The 21,713-nt window shown below is 38.8% G+C and overlaps 1 protein-coding gene across 1 annotated transcript in view; it reads left to right on the forward strand.

The window, feature by feature from the left end:
* Nucleotides 1-206: 206 nt before the first annotated feature.
* Med13 (mediator complex subunit 13) overlaps nt 207-21,713 on the forward strand; it is a 95,894-nt gene continuing 74,387 nt past the window's right edge. Inside the window, exons 1-3 of the mRNA XM_041664073.1 lie at nt 207-1,015; nt 2,824-3,058; nt 12,464-12,632. Coding sequence (XP_041520007.1) covers nt 950-1,015; nt 2,824-3,058; nt 12,464-12,632 — 470 coding nt within the window. The 5' untranslated portion in view covers nt 207-949. The remainder of the gene's footprint in view (nt 1,016-2,823; nt 3,059-12,463; nt 12,633-21,713) is intronic.

Consider the following 21,713-nt stretch of genomic DNA (forward strand, 5'->3'; position numbering starts at 1 on the left):
AGCCCCGGTCATCTTAACCGGGGCATCCAGCAGATGGCGCCATCTTAGTAGCCATCAGCCGGCTGCCCGGTCCCCGGGGCTCGGAAAGCTTCTCTGCCCTCCCTCACTGCCTTCTCTCTCCCCCTCCCCACGGAGCCCGGGCCCACGTGACCCCGCGGCGGCCAATGGGCGAGCAGAGAGGGCGAGCTGGTCCCTGTGGCCGCCATTAAAGCGAAGGGAAAACCCGTGAATTCGGATTAAAGGGGGAAAAACACCGCCCGCTGGGCCCACAAAATGGGGGAGACTACGGCGTCCAGGCGGTGAGGCGGCAGGAGAGCAGACGTTAGGCAGGCTTGGCCCAGGGACAACACGAGGACGCAGCCGGAGAATGGACTGAGCCCTCAGACGCCGCCACCACCTCCGCCGCCGAGGAGACTCTGGGCTTAAGGACATCGCCGCTGCCGGGCCGGGGGCCCGGGCTGCTCCGCCGCTCCTCGCCCTTCCCGCCCCTCGGCGGGCGCCCCCGGGCCGGGGAAAACCCTCCCGGGCTTCAGGGCTCGGCCCGCTCGGACTCGGGCTCTGACTATTTATCAGTGTGACTAAAATTTTGTTTTTTGTTTTTTTATTTTTATTTTTTTAATCTTTTTTATTTTTATTTTTCTGGTGGAAGGGAGACATCCCTTCCCGTCCGCTCCGGAGAGGGACGCGCGTCCGCAGGCTCCGCAGTCCCGGCGGCCGGCCGAGCGCGGCGCGGCCCTCCCGCCTTCGGCCTCGGCCCCGGGCGGCTGGGTGCCTCCGGGCGGCGGGGGCCGCGGCGGCGCCGGGGGGCGGCGGGGAGGGCGGGCGGCCCGGCGGCCTCCTCCCCACCGCCCCCCGCCCTCCCCGGTGTCTGTGTTTCTCTCTCTGGTCGGAGGCGGCGGTAATGGCGGATGGTGGGTTGTGGCGCCGGCGGCGGCTGCTGTGAGGGACGATGAGTTCCTCCTTCGTGTCGAACGGGGCCAGCCTGGAAGATTGTCACTGTAACCTCTTCTGCCTGGTGAGTGCGGGGGCCGCGGGCGGTGGGGGAGGGGGCCGCGCCGGGCGCCCTTGGGCCGTGGGGGAGGGGGTCCGGGTCTCATCCAGTTGCCGGTGTCCCCCGGCTAGGCCCCGCCGGAGTCGGCCTCCCCGGGAGACAGCGTCCGCTCACCTACCGGCCAGGACTCCGCTTGGAAGAGTCTTGGCTTTCCTCTTCTTGTGTCTTGTCTTGGACTCTTTTTATCCCCCCCCCCCCCCATCGTAATCTTGTCCTTAACTTGGGTTTCTTATCTGACCGGACAGTAATATTTTCTTATGTGTTTCTTGCTTATCCCCCCCCCCCCCCGTATCGAACAGTGTATCCCTTTTTCACACTTTTCCGTGACTGCCCCTACTTCACTCCCTTTTATGCTTTTCCCTGCTAATTGGGCTTCTCTTTAAACAGGACCCCTCAAAACTTAGGTATTAAAGCCCTCTTGGTTTTATAAGTTAAACACGGGTAGTTTCCTTCTGGGTGACTTCAGATCTTTGTGTAAAAACAGTGTTCATATGTTTTCTTTTTAAACTTTGAAAACATTTTGCCATTTTGACAAATTTTAGCCGTCCTGCATTTATTAGAACATTATGTTTTTGTGAGAGTGGAGGGGCTAATGGAGGAGGTACTGTGGTTTCGCACTAAACGTTCTATATTTGTCTGTTTTGCTTACGTTTTAAGAATGTTTTGAGCTGGCTGCTCCTTTTATTGAACTGAAGAGTCTGGGGACGCTGGATGTAGGAATGTTCTACTGTGTGTAGGTTGGCCCCAGTTGGGTAATGTCCAATAGTTTTTAAGACTTTTCTCAAAAGTACCAACTGTTGCAAATATCTAGTCCTTAATTAGCGATAGCTGAGCTTTGTCAATGATTTTAAGTTGGAGTGACTCTTTCATTTTTTCCCCTGTGCGATGAGAATATTAAGTCTGTCATAGGTAGGTGAATTAAGTGGGTGGAGCATAACTGGTTGGCAGGCGTAAACTGCCAGTCATGTATCAGCAGTTTCATTTTTGGCACCTTATGCTTTCTGTCATCTAAGTTAGAATAAAGAATTGCAGAATTTCCTTTGTTGAATTTCTTTCCCGATGGTAAATGGGGATCTTTAACGAACTTCTGCCTCGCAGAATATACTGGTTTTCTCGACAGTGTCCACTAATCAGCGTCTCTTCCCATGTAGTAATATGTGCAGCAGGTTTAACGTTTCTGTCTTCCCCAACTCCATCTATTTTTGGCACTTTGGTTCTTTGAAGATAGATTAGCACAAATCTGACAGCTCCTTGGAAGTAGTTCTTTTCCTAAAGATGTGTGCTTGTGAAGAACAGGCTTTTTTTTTTTTCTTTAGAAAATTGTTCAGATGTCTTCTTGTTAGAACCGCGACTTCTTACAGACTTGTAGTGAGGGTCTTTAATTTTCAGTTCACCAAAGAACAAATGTGACTGACCAGTTAGAAAAGAACATAGGACAGACAGGAAAGATAGTCTTTAATGTGCGGTACTGAAGTACACGTTTAACATCATTGCTTCACTTATTAAGTTCGGGGATATTGTATGTATTATAGATGTGCTTGCTGTTCAGTGGTATTTTAAAACTGTTTTGTGTTCTTTTCCTTAAGTTCTTGCTGGTTGAAGTATTAGAATTATTTGCATAATGTTTTTTTGTTTGTTTTGGTCATACTCTCAGTATCTTAAGAATGGTTTGAAAGTAGTGATGTTTTAGTTAATCAGGGACTTTATAGTGAATTTTTTTTTTACTTCAATGAATGTACAATGATATAGAAATCATGTTTTCTTTCCTTCAGGCCGACTTGACAGGGATTAAGTGGAAAAGATACGTATGGCAAGGCCCACCTTCTGCCCCTGTTCTGTTTCCGGTGACAGAAGAAGACCCCATTCTGAGTAGTTTTAGTCGATGCCTTAAGGCAGATGTACTTGCTGTTTGGCGGCGAGATCAAAGACCTGGAAGAAGAGAATTGTGGATATTTTGGTGGGGTAAAGATCCCAGTTTTGCTGACCTTATTCATCATGACTTATCAGGTAAAAGCAGTTTATTATTTTTAAATGTGACTTAACAACATTGTACACTTTTCCCAAAATGTCTTTGGGATTATAGATTATGGTGTTAGTATGTGCACAGCCTTGTCAATGTGAAACTGTAAGAACAGTTTCAATGTTTTATTTCACCATGATTGTTTTATTTTACATAAATCATTCATGTGTATTATGGGAGACTTAATCTTTTTTCCGCCATCCAGCTTCCTTCCCTCATTTCTCACTGGCAGTTTGTACCTAGGGAAAGCATTTTCATTAACCTGAGAAAAATGAGATCTGGAAGCCTTTTCATAGTTATGTAATACTTTTGAAGCCAAGTGTAACTTACCTTTGAGTCTGTCTTACCCTGTTCTCTTTTCTGAGACACTGTGGATGGTTCTCGAAACGTAACTTTATCTGGCATATTTTTCAAAAGTATATTGTTATTTGTACATTATTTATGATTATTTATTAACCCAGGGAACCATATGCGGTTTTTTTGTTTGTATGTATTTTTTAAGGGGCAAAGTGGCTCTTATTACATACTGCTTCATCAAAGATTATATTAAACAAGACAAGTGCCACCTTATTTAACTTTTTTTTTTTAAATGTGTAGCCCAGGCTGGCCTCGAACTCGTGATCCTCCTGCCTCTGCCTCCTTCAGCAAATCCTACCGGCGTGCGCCACCACAACCGGCCTTATTTAACTTTTATAGGACAATGGTCATTAATCTGAAAGGTAGTTTATTTTGAGCACATCAGTATTACTTCTATTTTCTTGACTTTTAGGGCCAAATGTACTTTAGAGAGAAACTATAGACCTTCATTAAATTACCGAAGTTACGTTTACTTTAAACTCAGTGTAAGCAAATTTTTTAGTGATAGACTTGAGGGAACCAATTTCTAGCTTGGTATGATTTTTGACAGTTAAATTGAATTTTTTTTTAAAGTTCTTTAAAATTTTATGTGTGAGGAGGGCATGTGGGTGTGATATATGTGTACCACTGTGTGTGCAGAGGTCAGAGGACAACTCTTTGGGAATCCTTTTTCTCCTTCCACCTTGTTGAGACAGGTTGTTTCCGCTATTATGAAGCTTTTATCAAGCTAGCTGCCCCTTTAGTTCTGAGCAGTTCTGGAGTCTCTGCTTCCCGTCTTTCTGTAGGAGTGCTGGGGTTACACGTGCACTGCCACATCTGGTTTTTCATGTGGGTGCTGGAAATCGAACTCAGACTGGCTGTGCTTTTACCCCCAGAGCCATCTCTGCTGCTCCTTAGGCCATTTGAAAAACTTTCTTGTATGAAAGTTAGTACTCTGTGGTTTCTTTTTTTTTTTTTTGGTTTTTCGAGACAGGGTTTCTCTGTGCTTTTGGAGCCTGTCCTGGAACTAGCTCTTGTAGACCAGGCTGGTCTCGAACTCACAGAGCCGCCTGCCTCTGCCTCCCGAGTGCTGGGATTAAAGGTGTGCGCCACCACCGCCCGGCTACTCTGTGGTTTCTTGCTTTGAACTGTAAGATCTGTTTTATTTTGCACAAAATAAAATCCAGGTGTCATGTAGCCCTGGCTGGTCTTGAACTTTAACTATGTAGTCAAGACTGGCCTTGAACTCTTACTCTTCTGTTTCCTGCTGGGATTACAGGTGTGTGCCATCAGACCAGGCTTCAGATAGCTCAATTTTGAGCTAATACTTTCTAAGGTCAACATATATGTTCTTACATATGTGTTATATTTTTAAATTACTTTTTGTTTTTAATAGGTGCTTTCTTCAGTGTTGAGGGGGGCAGTTGTTTTATGGCAGAGCATTCTAGCTTTCCCAGGATGCTTAATGAAGAACTGAGTCCTTAGTTCTATTACCATGTATTTGTTATTTTGTTTGTTTTGAGATAGTGTTATACACAGTCTCTTAGGGCCTTGAACTCCTTATCCTCCTGCCTGTCTTTTCAATGCTAGGATCATGCTACATCTATCTTAATATAGTTGCAGATAGTAAAAAGATATGAGTATATATCTGTTAAGTGCATACGTAATGTGTCTATATATGTATCAGAATATCCTTAGTGCTTTCAACAGGATGATGCTCTTTGCTTCTGCTAAAAGCCAGGCATACCAACTTCCCTTTTTCTTTCATTGACCTAGATGAGAGTTGTTTTAAACTTTGAAATGATGCATGTAGTCAACTCATTAAAATTTTTGTCGGTTGTTTGTTTTTCTTTTAATGTTGAATATTGAGTTCAGGGCTGTGTGTATATGTTAGACAAGTGCTCTACTGTTGACCTTTACCCCTGGATCATTATTAAAATGTTGATAGACTGCTTAGAAACTTGTTAAATTGAAATTTTAAAGCAAGCACAATCAGTGTTAAAATTATAATGTTGCTCAGAGTGTTTGACTTTGAATCCTAGCACCACAAAAAATTACATAAATATTGTAAGTCTACTCATGGGTTTTGGTCTTCTTGATAAAGTTGGCACAGCATCTGAACATGCTTTTTTATTTGAGACTGAGTTTGGTTGTGTTACCTTGTATTTAGAGCAGTCCTCCCCAGTGCTGGTGTGACAGGTGTGTAATGCCCTGCACAGCCTTGAACAAACCTTTCTGTGAAATACATTTTTTTGGAATCAAAGATAACTAAATGCATAGTATTTAGTTTTAGCACAGTGAGACTAATGTTTTGAAAATTAAAAGCCTATTAATGTAGATTGTCAGCTGTTTGAGTGTATGTTGTTAAAACACTCGAGCTATTTTTCTTTCGGATTTTAGGTTATCAGACGTGTTTTTTCAAGCAAAACTTGGTTAGAGTTTAAATTTTTCCTCTCAACTTTTATTTTAGCATAATTTTAAAATGACAGTACCTGCACTCTAATACAGATACTGATCTGTGAATATGATGAAAGTATTTTTGAATATCAAATTTTCATTGCTGTCAGTTTTTGCTGAATGCTATTGAATAACTAAACATTTTTATCAAAGTGGAAGAAATCCAAAAAGTTTAGTGTTCTGAACTCTTGATTTACAAAGTCAGTGATATTTGTTTAATGTTTTAGCTTCTTTTTAACCTGTCATTTACTTAAGAATGTTACTTAAGTCAGACATATCTTAAAGAATAAGGTCTTTTCAGATGGAGTATATTTGTCTTGCCCTTTTTTTGCTCCAGGGACGCCGTCTGCCTCCCTTTTGGGGTAATTAGTGCGCCTCTGTGCTCTAGCTAACCCCCTTTTCATTTCTTCCCATCTGTGGCACTCGGTTCCCTTCTTTTAAGCTCCCTTGAGAAGAGAGCAGCTGGACAGTAGGATTGGCATCAGCTGCAGGAGGCAGTCCTGCGCTCCAAGTGGAGGTGTAGCAGTAAGGAGAGAGGACCAGGAAGGGCGCAGGTGGTAACTAAGCTGCTAGTTAATTTGGCTTAGCCTGCTTCTTAGGCAGTGTCCTTCTGTTTGGTTCAACACCTACTACTTCTTGTTACCAGAGTATCTGTGATTATGGTAATATTGTCCTCCTTACTGGGGGTAGGACTAGTGGAAGGCATTTATTTTGTAAAGGTTAAAACTCTCTGAATTGTTTTTTCATTAACATGTTTAATAACAAAACCACAGAGAGTGGTCCCTTTATCTACTTTGTCTCATTTACAACTGTTTTTAGAATTTTATTTTGGGTAATTTTAGATTTACAAAAGTTGGCAGGATAATGTAGAGCGTGCCTATGCATTCTCAGTTAACTTTTTTTATTCTTAATATCAGAATGTTGGATTTTTCCACAACTCACAAATCAGTATTGTTAATGATATTAAAATGTTTATTTACTTCACTTGGTTTTCTTTTATATTTACCTCTTTTTTTTTCTGTTGTTTTTAGAATCCAGTCTAGGTTGCCGCATGATATTTACTTGCCCTCTCACTTTTTGCTCTTCTAGACCGTGATGGTTTCTTAGGGAACCTTCTTTGCTCCCTTTTCATGATTTGACAGTTCTGAAGAGTCTAGACTCTAGTCAGGCTTCGTAGTACATATGTTAAATTTCACCTTTTCTTCTGTCCCATAGCATTCAGCACATGTTTGGGTTACCATCTTAAGTTTAATTGATGAAAAGAAATAAAACATACCAGTCTATTCCACATTTTTAACTTTTGCTTATTTTACAGCAGTAGTACTTGATACTGTTTTGCAAAGTAATTTGGGAAAGACTAGTTTTTGGATAAGGATTTGTGCTCATTAGTATTAGCTTAAGTATAATATTCCAGAAAGACATTTGTTCAAAAACATCCCTTGACTTTCAAAGCCAAGAATATGAGTTTTTTTTTTTTTTAATTCTAGTACTAGGACAATGGACAGTTGAATCCATACTGGTTTATTTTGGTAGAAAAAGAATTGGGTAAGAACTTTTTGGTTACAGTTTTATTTGTTGTTTTGAAGTTTTGTGATAATAAGTGACAAGGATTTAAAGTTGATGGTGGGAAATCTTAGCTCCCTGGCTCCTCCTGTCAGGTCTCCAGTGGGTACAATTGGTTGACTCTTACAGGTAGGTCGTTCACTGGTTTAAAAAGCAAGGTTGTTTCAGTTTCATTGCTGTGTCTTTTTAATGTGTCCTCAGATTTGGAATTTTATTGCTACCATTGGTTTTTATTCTTAAAAACCAAACAATTCCTTCTCAAAATTGTTGTCTTAAAAAAAACATGAGGTAGATTATGATAAAACTTTGAGAAAAAAAACTTTGAGAGATGAAACTTTGATTCCTTAAAGTTAAAATTATACTGAATCAAGGCTTAAAAATATTTGTTCTTTCTTGTGGTTTTCAAGGTCTCTATACTGGAGTTTAGCAACATATCCAAATAGTTTCCTTCTACTAGACTCTCATCAAAATGCATGCTGCTTAAGTGGGTCATTGTTCCAGATTTCATTTTTGGATGCTTTTATCAGAGGATATTAATTGTAGTGGACTTTAACCTTAAGGGCAGCTTTTAGCAGAGCTGACAAACATGAAAACAGCTAAGCCTTGCTGAGGAGAGTTAATTCATTTCTGTCTTTGTTTTAAATTCTGTAAACTATCCTGTTTCTTTGTATTGGCTGGTCTTATGAGTGATGACTTCATTTGCTGTATGTGTGTGATAGTATCCTCTTTTAGGGCGACAAAGTGTTATCTTTTTGATCATATCAGATATAACAATCACCATGTTAAATTGTTTTAAATAAATTTCCAAGTTTTGCTCTAAGTGACTGATGCTACAGCTTAAGGCAGTAATATTTGTTGACTTAATGAGTTATGAATGGAAAATAATTATTAAGAGAAACACTGATCTAGACATGTTGATTTTTTTTTCAAGAAATCTGTACTATTTTCTAACATGCTGATTTTTGAGTCATTCCTTATTTATTGGCATATGTTGCATTTTAGCTGTTTTGCAAAATTAAAGGGAAAAGATGCCTTTTTAAAAAATCAGCTGATCACCATGGAGATATTTAAGGATGTCGTTTTTTGAAGAAAATATTGAGTACTGATTGTATCAGCTTTTTATGCTGATTTCCCCCCCCCCATTTATAATTATTTTGATGACCTATGACATCCTTTGGCACCACTATAATCTGTTCTCAGGGAAGCATAGGTTAATCAGATTTTAGCGTTTGAACTTTTGTGTTACATTCTACAAATAATTTGTAAAATTTTTCAAGTAACACTGGTTAAGAGCTCTAATAATACCAATAGTAATGGAAAAGTACTAGAAACAGAATAGAAACTTTGTTTTCTCTGGGGATTAAAGATACAAGGGAAAGAAAACATTTATTTAAATGCATTAAGCAGGCGTTTTTCCATTAGGCTCTGGTTAAGTTTAAAGTGTCTGCTAAAGCTTGACATGTATTTCCTACTCCTTTCTTTTCCTGGTTACAATGTTGGAGTTGAGATTCAAGGAGCTTATAATTAGTGTAAGATAAGAGACACATATTACTTTCTTAGGTGATTGGTTCTGCCCTTCACTTCTCATATCTGAGTACAGTGTGTAGAACATACTTTTCATTTTCACAAAATCAGAATATTAGAAACTTGGCTCAATATACCTTTTGTTTCTAAGTGACATTCCTTCTAAAACAACCCAAATTTTTTAGACTTTTCATTGGGTTTTACTAGGCATTATTATTTCTTTAGCAATGAAATAGTTACTTGGTTGCTTACTGTGTAGATTTTCCTTGCTCTAGGAAGGTCTGTTTGTATTAGTAGTGAGAATTCTGAGCATTTGGGACAAGAGACTCCAGAAAGCATTGAGTTCATGTTGAGTTTCTTTAGAGAAAAGTTTCAGCCGTGAGAGAAATCATTGGAAATTAATACTGCTTTTCTCTTTTTAATAGTTATGTATGTGTGTGTGTGTGTGTGTGTGTGTGTGTGCGCGCGTGTGTGTGCGTGTGTGCCGTGGCACACATGTGGAGGTCATAAAAAAACTGGAATTGTTTTTCTTTCCAACTTTATATGAGTTCTGAGGATTGAACTCAGCAAGCACTTTTACCCACTGCACTATCTTGCCGGCCCTGATTACTTCTAAACCACATTTTGGTATTTGTAGCTTAGGTTTAGCTGAAATTAATTTTTAAAAATAAAACCACAGTTTTATGTAAAAATTTATAAAGAACTATAATTTTTGCTATTCTAAAGATTTTTGTTTTAAGCTTGCAGACAGTTCATAAATCTCTTAAACAGTCTTTTTTTTAAAAATATTTAAATTATAGCCAGGTGGTGGTGGTGCATGCCTTTAATCTCAGCACTTTGGAGGCAGAGGCAGGCGGGTCTCAGTGAGTTTGAGGCCAGCCTGGACTACAGAGCGAGTCCCAGGACAGGCTCCAAAGCTACAGAAAAACCGTCCTCAAAAACAAACAAAAAAATTACATTCATTATTTTATGTACAAGTGTCATGGCACACATGTGGAGGTCAGAGGACGGCTTGTGGGAGTCCATTCTTGTCTTATGAGTCTTGGGTTCAAACCCAGTTAGGCTTGGTGGCAATACCTTTACTTGCAGAGCCATTTTATTGGCTTTTAGTGATTAGGAACTTTGTACTTAATGCTCTTGTTTTAAACTGTAGGAAGAAGGTAAATTATTCTTAAGCTTTAAATGAATAATTTATTTGAACTTGTAGCTTAGTTGTGTGCAGAAGTAACTGTATATCTATGTCTTCCTATTAAAACTTAGGAGTAGTTAGGGAATATGTTTTGATAATGGCTACTTATATAATGCAAATGTTACAACCTTTGTGTTGTTTAGAACTTAGGGATTTTAGGTGTCAGCTAATGAACATTGAACAGGTGGAGAACTGGGAGCAGTTCCTGACACCTTTCTTTTGGAATTAGGAACATGTGTGTTTCTATTACTATTGTCATGATTTGAAGTAAAACTTATAATGAAGCTATTTGACTTTGAAATCAGGAGTCTACTTATTAAGCTAAAAGATGGTTCCTTTTTTTGTCTCATCAGCTCATACATATGCTTGCTATCTAGACCTTTAGTAAGTGAAATCATTGTGTGCCAGTTCCTTTTCTCTAAGAGAATATCTTTTTAATAAGACGAAACCCAGAAGTATTTTAGCTTTAAGTGGAAGTAGATAAGTATCTCTAACATAACTGAATGTGAAGTTTTTCTACTTAAATTACTTTATTTTAACCCTTAAAGTATTGCCATTTTTCTTTGCTTTTCTGTAGAGGAACTGTATTAGTTGCTTTGAAAGACCTGACAATGAGTTAGGAAAGAACACTTGAAAGAAAACATAAAATCAGCATTAACCTTTGTAGTGCAGTTTCCAGTGCAGTTAAAGTCCACTGTCATATATAGTTTTAGTTAATGTTTATTCTGTCCACTTGTTGTAAAACATTCTGTATATAAACTGTGTCACTCTTAGTATCTCTCTGTTCTTATTCAACAGTTCATAGTAAACTTCATTTTTTTATGGATTCAGTATGTATGTTTGTGAAGTGAGAAATATTTGTGTGTGTGTGTGTGTGTGTGTGTGTGTGTGTGTGTGTGTGTGTGTCTGTGTGTATGTTGAAAATTGAATGGAGGCCAGATATGGTGGCACAGGCCTGTAACCAGTACTTGAGAGTCTGAGGCAGGAAGATCATGAGATCAAGGCCTGCCTCACAGAGCCAGCTCCTGTCTCAAGGGAGGAAAAAGATGATGATACATAAGTAGAAAATGTTTATAACTGGGTGTGGCAGCTCATACATATATAATCCAAGCACTAAGTAATGGAAGACTGAGACAGGATTGCTGAGAGTTCAAGGCCGGCTTGGTCTATGTAGTTAGCCCTAGGCTAGCTGGGTCAAAAAGAAAAGGAAAGAGGTTATATAAAGATAAAGTTTATTAGAAGATCCTTGATTAAATTTGGACTAATAATTTAAAATGTAAGCTGCCAAAGTGGTATTTATCATTATTTGTTACTCTTACTGAATATTTTGTGATAGATGAAAGAGTGAATTTTGTTCTTTGAACTGAGACTTACCAATGACTGATTTCTGTCTCCCACCTTACAAGTTAACTTGGAGTGACTAATAGATTTAGCGGGGAATTTGAAGCTGTGTAGTCAGTTAAGAGCATTACTTCATATGACTGATACACCATTTAAAAATCTGATCTTTATATTTTTCCTTCTATATTGAATAATCATGTGAGTCATTGAAATGAGATCTAGTCTGATAATTAGCACATTGCTCATTAAGACGTAGTGGCAGCAACTCTCTTTGTATTTGTCACTTAGTTTTGTAGTTGAGTCATAGATTAGAATGCTGATGGTCATGAAATAGTCCGAGTTTAATTATTAACTGGCTAGATTCCCCCCCCCCCCCTTCAGGTTAAATGATTAGAGGAATTAGGACAAAGTAACACGTAGCCAGTTTAGAAACAGGCATTATAATGTTATGTTTAACATTTTCCAGGTTTTACAAGCAAATCAAATACCCTTTTTAAAATATAGAAAACAAGTTATTATGTTTATGATATTACCATATTTTATATTGTGGTGAATAATTTTTAGGCAGTTTTGTAGAGTGCCTAGGCATTTTATATTTTGTAGAATATCTTTGAAAGCTGACATTTTGATGTTTGAAGATGTTTAACACCAAGTATAGTGGCACGGGTTTGTTAGCCCAGCAATCAGAAAGTAGAGGCAGGATTGCAGTGAGGCACCAGACCAGCCTGGGCTACATAGTGCATTCCAGACCATCCAGCGCTAACTAGTGAGACTCTCTCAAAAACAGTCAATCAAACAAACAAACAAGAAAACTACCACCACTACACCCACATATACAGATTGAGAGATGGAAAGATTGCAGCTCTGCATTCTGAGGTAAAGGAGAGGGCTGTGGACATAGACATTGATCTATCAAATGTTTTAGTTCTTTCTGAGTAGACGTGGTCTCACTTGTGTACTTTTACTTCACTGTTTTCTGTAGAAGAGGAAGATGGAGTGTGGGAGAATGGCCTTTCCTATGAATGCCGTACTCTGCTTTTCAAGGCAGTTCACAATCTGTTGGAGAGGTGTTTAATGAACAGAAACTTTGTACGAATTGGCAAGTGGTTTGTAAAACCGTATGAGAAAGATGAAAAACCTATAAATAAAAGGTAAGCCATCTTACTTGCCTCTTTTGATAATTGATGTTTGTTAATTTTATGAGATGTTTAATAAAATGAGTTAATATCTTACAGGAATGTTCTGAATTAACGTTGGCAAATACTCATAAGTATCCATTTTCTTTAACTGCTTAAGAATTTTTCTTGTGGGCTGGGCGGTGGTGGCGCACACCTTTAATCCCAGCACTTGGGAAGTGGAAGTAGATGGATCTCTGAGTTTGAGGCCAGCCTGGTCTACAAGAGCTATTTCCAGGACAGGCTTCAAAGCTACAGAGAAACAGTCTTGGAAAAACACAAACAAAAAACAAACAAAGAATTTTTCTTGCAATGGGAATAAACTATAAGTGATATTCTTTTTTTCTTTTATCTTTCTTTCCTTCCTTTTTTTTGAGGGGGGGTTGTCTTTTTGAAACAATGTATCACTCTGTGGCCCTGTCTGGGTTGGAGCTTGAGTCATAGACTAGGCTGATCTTGAACTCATGATCTCGGATTTGTTTTGTGAAGGGTTGACCCTTATCACCTCCCCATTTAATTTTTAAAGATTTATTTATTTTTATTTCATGTGTATGAATGATTGTCTGCCATGTTTATATAGCATGTGAGCACCTGATGCCTGAGAAGCCCAGAAGAAGGGTTTGGATCCCTTGGAATTAGGGTTAAAGATGGTTGTGAACTGCCATGTGGGAGGTGTGAATGGAACCTAGGTCCTCTGCAAGAGCAGCTAGTGTTCTTCTGAGCCATCTCTAGTCTCCAAATTCCTTATTCTTTTAAATTTATTATTATTATTATTTTTTTTAATTATTTTTTTTTTTTTTTTGGTTTTTCGAGACAGGGTTTCTCTGTGGTTTTGGAGCCTGTCCTGGAACTAGCTCTGTAGACCAGGCTGGTCTCGAACTCACAGAGATCTGCCTGCCTCTGCCTCCCGAGTGCTGGGATTAAAGGCGTGCGCCACCACCGCCCAGCTTATTATTATTTTTTATTTTATTTATTTATTTGGTTTTCTTGAGACAAGGTCTCTATGTATAGCTTCTTCTGTAGACCAGACTGGCTTCGAATTCACAGAGATCTTCTCTTGCTGTCATTTAAATTCATGGATTCTTTTTCTTTAATTGTTGTTTGTGTGTGTGTGTGTGTGTGTGTGTGTATTAAAAAACGTTAATGTAGTCTGCTCAGTCTGTATGTTTCATGTATGCATGTCTTCAGGGCTGACCATTTGGTACTGGATAACTAGTTGATGTGCTCTTCCCTGGGGAAGTCTGTTTCTCCCACTCTTTGCCTGGAGTTCTTTTTCTAGGCTTCAGGAGCTGTCATTTCATATGGATTTTTTTTTCCTGTATGTCTGAAGTTGTTTTTTAGTAGATGGGTTCATAAGCCTGGAAAAATAAAAGCTTTTTTTTTTTACTGTGAAAATTACCAGACTCTTTTTATTTTTAGACCATTTTTTTTTGTTAGTTTTGTTTTTTTAAAAAACCAGGACTCTCATAGCCCAGGCTAGCCTTGAACTTACTGTGCAGCTGAGTATATACAACATTCTTTTTTTTAAAAATATTTATTTATTTATTATGTATACAATATTCTGTCTGTGTGTATGTCTGCAGGCCAGAAGAGGTCACCAGACCTCACTACAGATGGTTGTGAGCCACCATGTGGTTGCCGGGAATTGAACTCAGGACCTTTGGAAGAGCAGGCAGTGCTCTTAACCACTGAGCCATCTCTCCAGCCCTATATACAACATTCTTATTTCTATTTCCAAGGCTGGGATCACAGCATGTGCCACTTACCCAGTTTTATGAAGTGGTGGGGGTCAAAATTCAGGTTCTTGCACAAGCTCTCTACCAACTGAGTTGTATCCCCAACCCTGACAAATCTTCATTGTTAACAAAATAATTGTAAAAGTTAGGGATGCATTCTTTGAATTATAGGAAGATACAATTACCAAACCATTGTAGGGACTCAGATTTTTCTGCTCTGCCACCTTTTGCCCCCTCCCCAACCCTGCGGTCTCTCTTGGTATTGGCCTTCCCATTGTACAGAAGATTGCAGGCAGGAAATGGAAGGGAAATGGGAAATAAGGAGCATTGACTGTCAGAAGCTAATTCCTTTCTGGAAACCGGGAGTACATTATTTATACTGAGAGAAGCAAGTAGCTGTTTTTTAGAAGCGTTACTACTCTGAACTTACAAGAAGAAAAGTGGGTTGAAAGCTTGCTGTGCAAGTATAACTCCCTAAGTTAGAATCACTAACACTGACATTACGGGGCAGGTGTGTGCGTTCTGGAGGCTGTGGACTCCCTGTTCCTTTTGCTTTTGCTGCAAGTACTTTAACTGTTAAGCCATCTCCCTTAAACTTCTGTTGTTATTTCTGTTCTGGTGATGGTCGTTCATCAATAATTTTTTTGAAAAGGGTGCATGGGAAGCAGTACTTTTGAAATCTCGAATGTCTATATTGTATTTTATCTTATCTTACAGTTCACTTGTAATAATAGCTTACTGTAGAATCTATAGAAGATTAGTAATCTCTTTCTTGTAGATTGCTGGAAGCTGAAGAGAGTTCATTTAGATAATTTATATTTGTACTTAATTTATTTAAATAGTTCCTTTTAGCTTTGCCAGTCTGTTCTGAGAGGTGGGGTGGGGGGCTCAGTACTTGAGAACACTTACTGCTCTTGTAGAGGACCCAGGTTCAGTTCCCAATTCACCTACACAGTGACTGAAACCCATCTGAAACTCCAGTTGGAGGGGATTTGATGCCCTCTTCTGGCCTTCCCAGGCAGCGGGTGCTCAGTACAGCAAGTGGTGTGCATACATTTATGCAGGCAAAACACCATACAAAAATAAGTACACCTTGTTGGTTTGTTTTTGAAGCAGGGTCTCTTTGTAATTCAGCTGCTCTGGAACTCACTAATGTAGACCAAGCTAGCCTACAGCTTACAAGAGATCTATCTGCTTCTGTCTCCTGAGTGCTAGGTTTAAAGTGCATCACCCATACCTGGCTTAAATCAATCTTTTAAAAAATTATTAGAAGATTATAAAATCAGTTTCTGAGTCCAACTTTTTGAATTTTCATTACTTTTGTTTTTAGTTATACATTACACTCTTGTGTTCAGATACATACCAATGCTTTCGACTTCTGAGCCTTTTTGGTTTAGTTTGCATTTTACCTTTATCTACTAAGTAAACTACAATTTTCACCATGTTAGCTCCTCAGATTCTGTTTCTATCTGCCGTTCTCCATGTCTCTACTATCTAGATGGAAGAGGTTTCATGAGTGTAGAGAGGGAAATGAATGTGCTCATTTAGCCATGCAAATACTGGAAATGTCTTTATCTTTCTTAGGAAAATCTCTCTTACATGATTGCTAATAATTGGCAATACTATTTATAGTTGGAGGTTTCCATGAATCACACAGATTCTACTTGTTGTTTATACAAGAACACTAGTGGTTTTCCGTGGGATTACCTAATTGAGAAGGGAGGCTAAATTAAAACTTTCATTACTGGAAATACCGTGTGTTGTTTTGAATTACTTGTGGTCGTAGTTGTATAAAATTGATTTTAACCAGAAAAAATGAGTTAAATGCTGGTTTTTAAATCATAGGAAACTTACGTTTCAGATATCAGAACATCTGATACTTTTGGATTAGGGATGTTCACCTGTATGAACATTTTATAAAAGAATAATGAAGTTGTCAGGGAGGAATGTTTATGCTGTGAACTGACTTGACCTTAACAAAAGAGAAAATAGTTCCTATCTTCTTATATTTTAAAAACAAAACAAACAAGAAAACAAAGTCTGCTATACAGTCCACTCTGGGCTGGTATCAGATTCATAATGCTGCCTCAGTCCCATGTGTAGTGATTGCAGGCATATGCCATTACACTTGACTGCCTTTTTCAGTACAGAGATTCTCCTGGGACTGGAGATAGTGTTCAGTGGCTAAGAGTCCTTATTGCACCTGGGCTGAAATCCTACCACCCATGTAAAAAACTGGCCGTGGCCTGCAACAGGTCTATGACCACAGCATGGTGGGGAGGAGGAGATAGGAGAATCCCTAGCACTTCCTGGCTACCTAGCCTAGCTCTAGATTCAGTAGAGACTCTTGTGTCAAGGGAGTAAGATGGAGAGAAATAGAGTACGACACCTGACATCCTCTTCTAATGTCTTTGCTTGCTTATATACTGTATATGTATAACACACACCCCACGCTACTGTCTGTGTCTCTGCCCATGTCTGTCTTGTATCTCTGTGTCTCTCTCTTCCCTTTGTGGAACAAACCCAGGCTGCATTCATACCAGGCAAGTGCTCTCCTCACTGAGTTGTATCTCTAGCATTTTGTTGTCTTTTTTATTTTTATGCCTTTCAAAGTTACCAGGTTGGCTTCAAACTTGGAATCTTCTGTGTCAGCTTCTGGAGGAGTTGGGATTGTGGCATACACACCACATGGTAAATCTAGTGAGATTCTCATTTTGTGATAATCTGAACATAGAAGTAGTTAATTGTCTAGTAATTTCCAGGAACTGAGTGACAAAAAATGGAGTCACCTTCTAGTGATGCAGTGGGAATAGGTATAAAGGACCCTTACATTTGTAAGAGTAATTAAACATTAAAACAAAATAGTCTTCAGATGATTGAATGAAAGAATGTCTAGCATTTTATCTTAAATAGAGGCATCATTCTGTAGTACATGGGTCTGAATTTGCTAGTAAGATTATAAATAAGCAAATAGATGTTATAAGAACCAGTGACTTCCCACCCTTGTGATGCTTGAGCATCTGAGTAAGACTGTCTCAAGTACGAATATTACTGAGTTTGTGCTTAGTTAAGTTTTTTGTCATGTTGAATCTATTATAACCATATTGCTAAGTGGACAATTAAGTTTGTACATTTGGCAAAATTTTTGGGGGGAGGGAGCCAGGTCTCATTGTGTTGTCCAGAATGGCCTCTGACTCCTGGCTCAACTGATCTACTTTCTTACCTTCCTATTAGTTGCTATTATAGGTAGCTCCCACTGTACTGCCTTAACATTACAAAAAAGTTCATTTATTCATTTGCCCATTTATTTATTTGTATATATGTGAGTGTTGGCCTTCTTGTGCTACATAGCACACCTAAAGGTCAGTGAACATCTTCTGGAAGTTTTACCTTTTATCATGTGGCTCCTGGGAACAGAATTCGAACTGTCAGATTTGATGGTAAGTAAATTTACCCACTGAATCAATCTCCCAAACCCTAATTTAGCAAGATTTAAATGCGCTTCAAGTAAGGTATACAGGATAGAATGATATTGGTATGCAACTCTTGTTTGAGACAACTAATTTTACATCTTATGGAGTATATTGCCATAAGAGATTTTGCTAAGTAGTAGATGAGATTATATACAATAGCATGGAATTTGTAGCTCAGACTAATTTAGAATTTGTGGTGATCCTCATGCTTCAGGGTTCAGAATGTTGGGTTTACAGGTAGGATCCACTCTATCTGATAGTATTTGATTTTAGCTAGTATTTAATTTTAACATATACTATAATCTTATCCCATATCTTCAGCTGTAGATACATCAATTTTTATGAAAAAAATTGCTAATTTGGGCTTTTGACATCTTTATTTTATGTACGATAGTTATCTGTCGCCCCAATTTTAAAAGGCAGCATAGAGTGATTATTATAAGAACATAATGCATGTGGCATGCACATGAGTATACATACACACACACACACACACACACACACGTATAAATACAGGATAGAATAAATAGTTACTAACTACAGATAAAACAAAAAAGAACATAGGATCAAATCTGTGGTTCAATATGTTCTTTACCTGATCCACAAAGATTAAGATTATTCTTGGTTTTGTTTTTCGGGGAAGGAGAGGACTACCTCATGCATTTGTGGCAGATTATTATAATTAGAATATTAAAGCTGGGGCTGGAGAGATGGCTCAGTGGTTAAGAGCATTGCCTGCTATTCCAGAGGTCCTGAGTTCAATTCCCAGCAACCACATGGTGGCTCACAGCCATCAGTAATGGGGTCTGGTACCCTCTTCTGGCCTGTAGGCATACACGTAGAAAGAATATTGTATACATAATAAATAAATAAATATTTTAAAAAAAGAAAGAATATTAAAGCTGAGCATGGTGGCACATTCTTGTAATTCCAGTACTCTGGAGACTGAAAGTGGAAGTTCAAAATCAACCTAGACTACATAGTGAGAATCTCATCATAACTTCCCCTTATCTCCTAAAAAAGAAAGAAGAGTATTAGGGTGCTGTTTTTTTCTTTACATATGTTTTAGGCCTATACTGTTTAATATGCTAGCCACTAACTACATTTTGCTATTTAGATCCAATATATTGAAATTAAATTAAAAAAAATATTTCAGTTTAGGAAGCTACATTTCAAATACCTGTTCTGTATAGTGGCAGTTCAGAAGTGGGGGCATTCATCACTGTAGAAAGTTCTTTTGGATAGTGTTGTCTTTATTATTAAAATAGTGCTTCTAGTGCTTTATTTAAGCAATTGGTCAAGGTTTTTTTATTATTAAATCAGTAGGCAGCAGGATGTGCTTTAAATTGCAGTAATAAAACTTTACTCCTTCACATGGCTTTTACTTTATCTCCTGATCTTCAAAATTAATTAAAAATAAGCACCATGACATGCAAATCTCTGCTGGAATGGAATTAGTAGCAGTTAATAGGTTTAGGATGTTCTTTGTTCTTCGGATATCTTACTACCTCTGAAAAGTTGAAGTAAGAGGTTTTGTGTTATCCTTACTGTTTGTTGAGATCTCGAGTGTCATGCTTATATAGCCCCACCTGTATTTGAACTAAAGATCCTTCACAGTTCCTCATTGCTGGGTCTCTAGGCATGCATTGCTGTATTTCTTTTACTGTTATTTCTTTGTGTCTTCTTGGGTAGCATAAAGAAATAAGATGTAAATCACATTGATTTTTCTGTTAGACTGTTAACTGAGCTTAGTAATGTGTTTGATAGGCTTAGATGGATGTGTGTGCACAATAGATAAAATTTATACAAAGCCTAAATCAAGTGAAACTAATTTTAATAATATTTTTTACTTAGTTCAGTGCACCTGAAATACATTTTAGAGTGTAAATCTATAAGAGATACCATTGAGATAGTTTAATGTTTTTGTGTGAGGTCTTTGAAATCTTGTGTGTTTTTTTTAGACTCAGAACATACCTTAATTTGAATTGGCCATAGTCCAAATGACTCTAATTACATGGTGGTTGTCTAATAACTAGATTTTAGGGCTTTAACTTAACTAGTTAGTGTTTGTTGGTTGTTAGCGGATACTTGGTGGTCTCCTGGATCTAATTGTCTTCTCAGTTGCGAGGGAGTGAATGGTAGAGTCCCAGAGTTCCCCCCCCCCTCCCATATCAGGGTATACACTGCCAGTTTGCCTTAGCTACTTCAGACTGTCCAACTTCCACTTCTGTAGTTGTTCTCAACTGATTTGTTCTTAGGAAATCTGATTTTACACGATGATAACACTTGTACCCTGATGAATTTTGCTCTGGCACTTGAATCATTAGGATTTCTTTGTTTAAGTTTCTTGAGACAGATTTTCTGTTGTTTGTTTTTGTTTTGTTTTTCAAGACAAGGTTTCTCTGTAGCTTTGGAGCCTGTCCTAGAACTAGCTCTTGTAGACCAGGCTGTCCTTGAACTCACAGAGATCTGCCTGCCTCTGCCACTCAAGGGCTGGAGGATTCTCTTTTTTATGTTTTTAATTTTTTTTTTTGTTTTGTTTTTCGAGACAGGGTTTCTCTGTAGCTTTGGTGCCCGTCCCCGAACTAGCTCTTGTAGACCAGGCTGGCCTCGAACTCCCAGAGATCCGCCTGCCTCTGCCTCCCGAGTGCTGGGATTAAAGGCGTGTGCCACCACCGCCCGGCTGTTTTTAATTTTTTTATTGATATTTATTGAGCTCTACATTTTTCTCTGCTCCCCTCCCTGCCTCTCCCCTCCCCCCTTCAGCCCTCCCCCAAGGTCCCCATGCTCCCAATTTACTCAGGAGATCTTATCTTTTTCTACTTTCTACTTCCCATGTAGATTAGATCTATGTAAGTCTCTCTTAGTCCTCATTGTTGTCTAAGTACTCTGGGATTGTGGTTTGTAGGCTGGCTTTCTTTGCTTTATGTTTAAAAACCACTTGTGAGTGAGTACATGTGATAATTGTCTTTCTGGGTCTGGGTTACCTCACTCAAAATAATGTTTTCTAGTTCCATCCATTTTCCTGCAAAATTCAAGCTGTCGTTATTTTTTTTTTTTTTACTGTCGTTATTTTTTTCTGCTGTGTAGCACTCCATTGTGTAAATGTACCACAGTTTTCTTATCCATTCTTCGGTCGAGGGGCATTTAGGTTGTTTCCAGGTTCTGGCTATGACAAACAAAGCTGCTATGAACATAGTGGAGTATATGTCCTTGTGGCACTGTTGAGCATCCTTTGGATATATACCCCAAAGTGGTATTGCTGGGTCTTGAGGAAGGTTGTTTCCTAATTTTCTGAGAAATCGCCACACTGACATCCAAAGGGGTTGTACCAGCTTGCATTCCCACTAGCAATGCAGAAATGTTCCCTTTCCCCACAACCTCTCCCGCATAAGTTGTCATCAGTGTTTTTGATCTTGGCCATTCTTACAGGTGTAAGATGGAATCTCAGAGTTGTTTTGATTTGCATTTCTCTGATGACTAAGGATGTTGAACATTTCCTAAGTGTCTTTCAGTCATTTTAGATTCCTCTTTTGAGAGTTCTCTGTTTAGGTCTGTACTCCATTTTTTTTTTATTGGATTATGTGATCTTTTGGTGTCCAATTACTTGAGTTTTTGTATACTTTGGAGATCAGACCTCTGTCTGATGTGGGGTTAGTGAAGATCTTTTCCCATTCTGTAGGCTGTCGTTTTGTCTTGTTGACCATGTCCTTTGCTTTACAGAAGCTTTTCAGTTTTAGGAGGTCCCATTTGTTAATTGTTTCTCTCAGTGTCTGTGCTGCTGGGGTTATATTTATTTATTTATTTATTTATTTATTTATTTTGGTTTTTCGAGACAGGGTTTCTCT

Source organism: Microtus oregoni, unplaced genomic scaffold (genome assembly GCF_018167655.1).
Source record: "Microtus oregoni isolate MIOR12 unplaced genomic scaffold, Mior012 000015F_ref0000493, whole genome shotgun sequence".
Lineage (NCBI taxonomy): Eukaryota > Metazoa > Chordata > Mammalia > Rodentia > Cricetidae > Microtus > Microtus oregoni.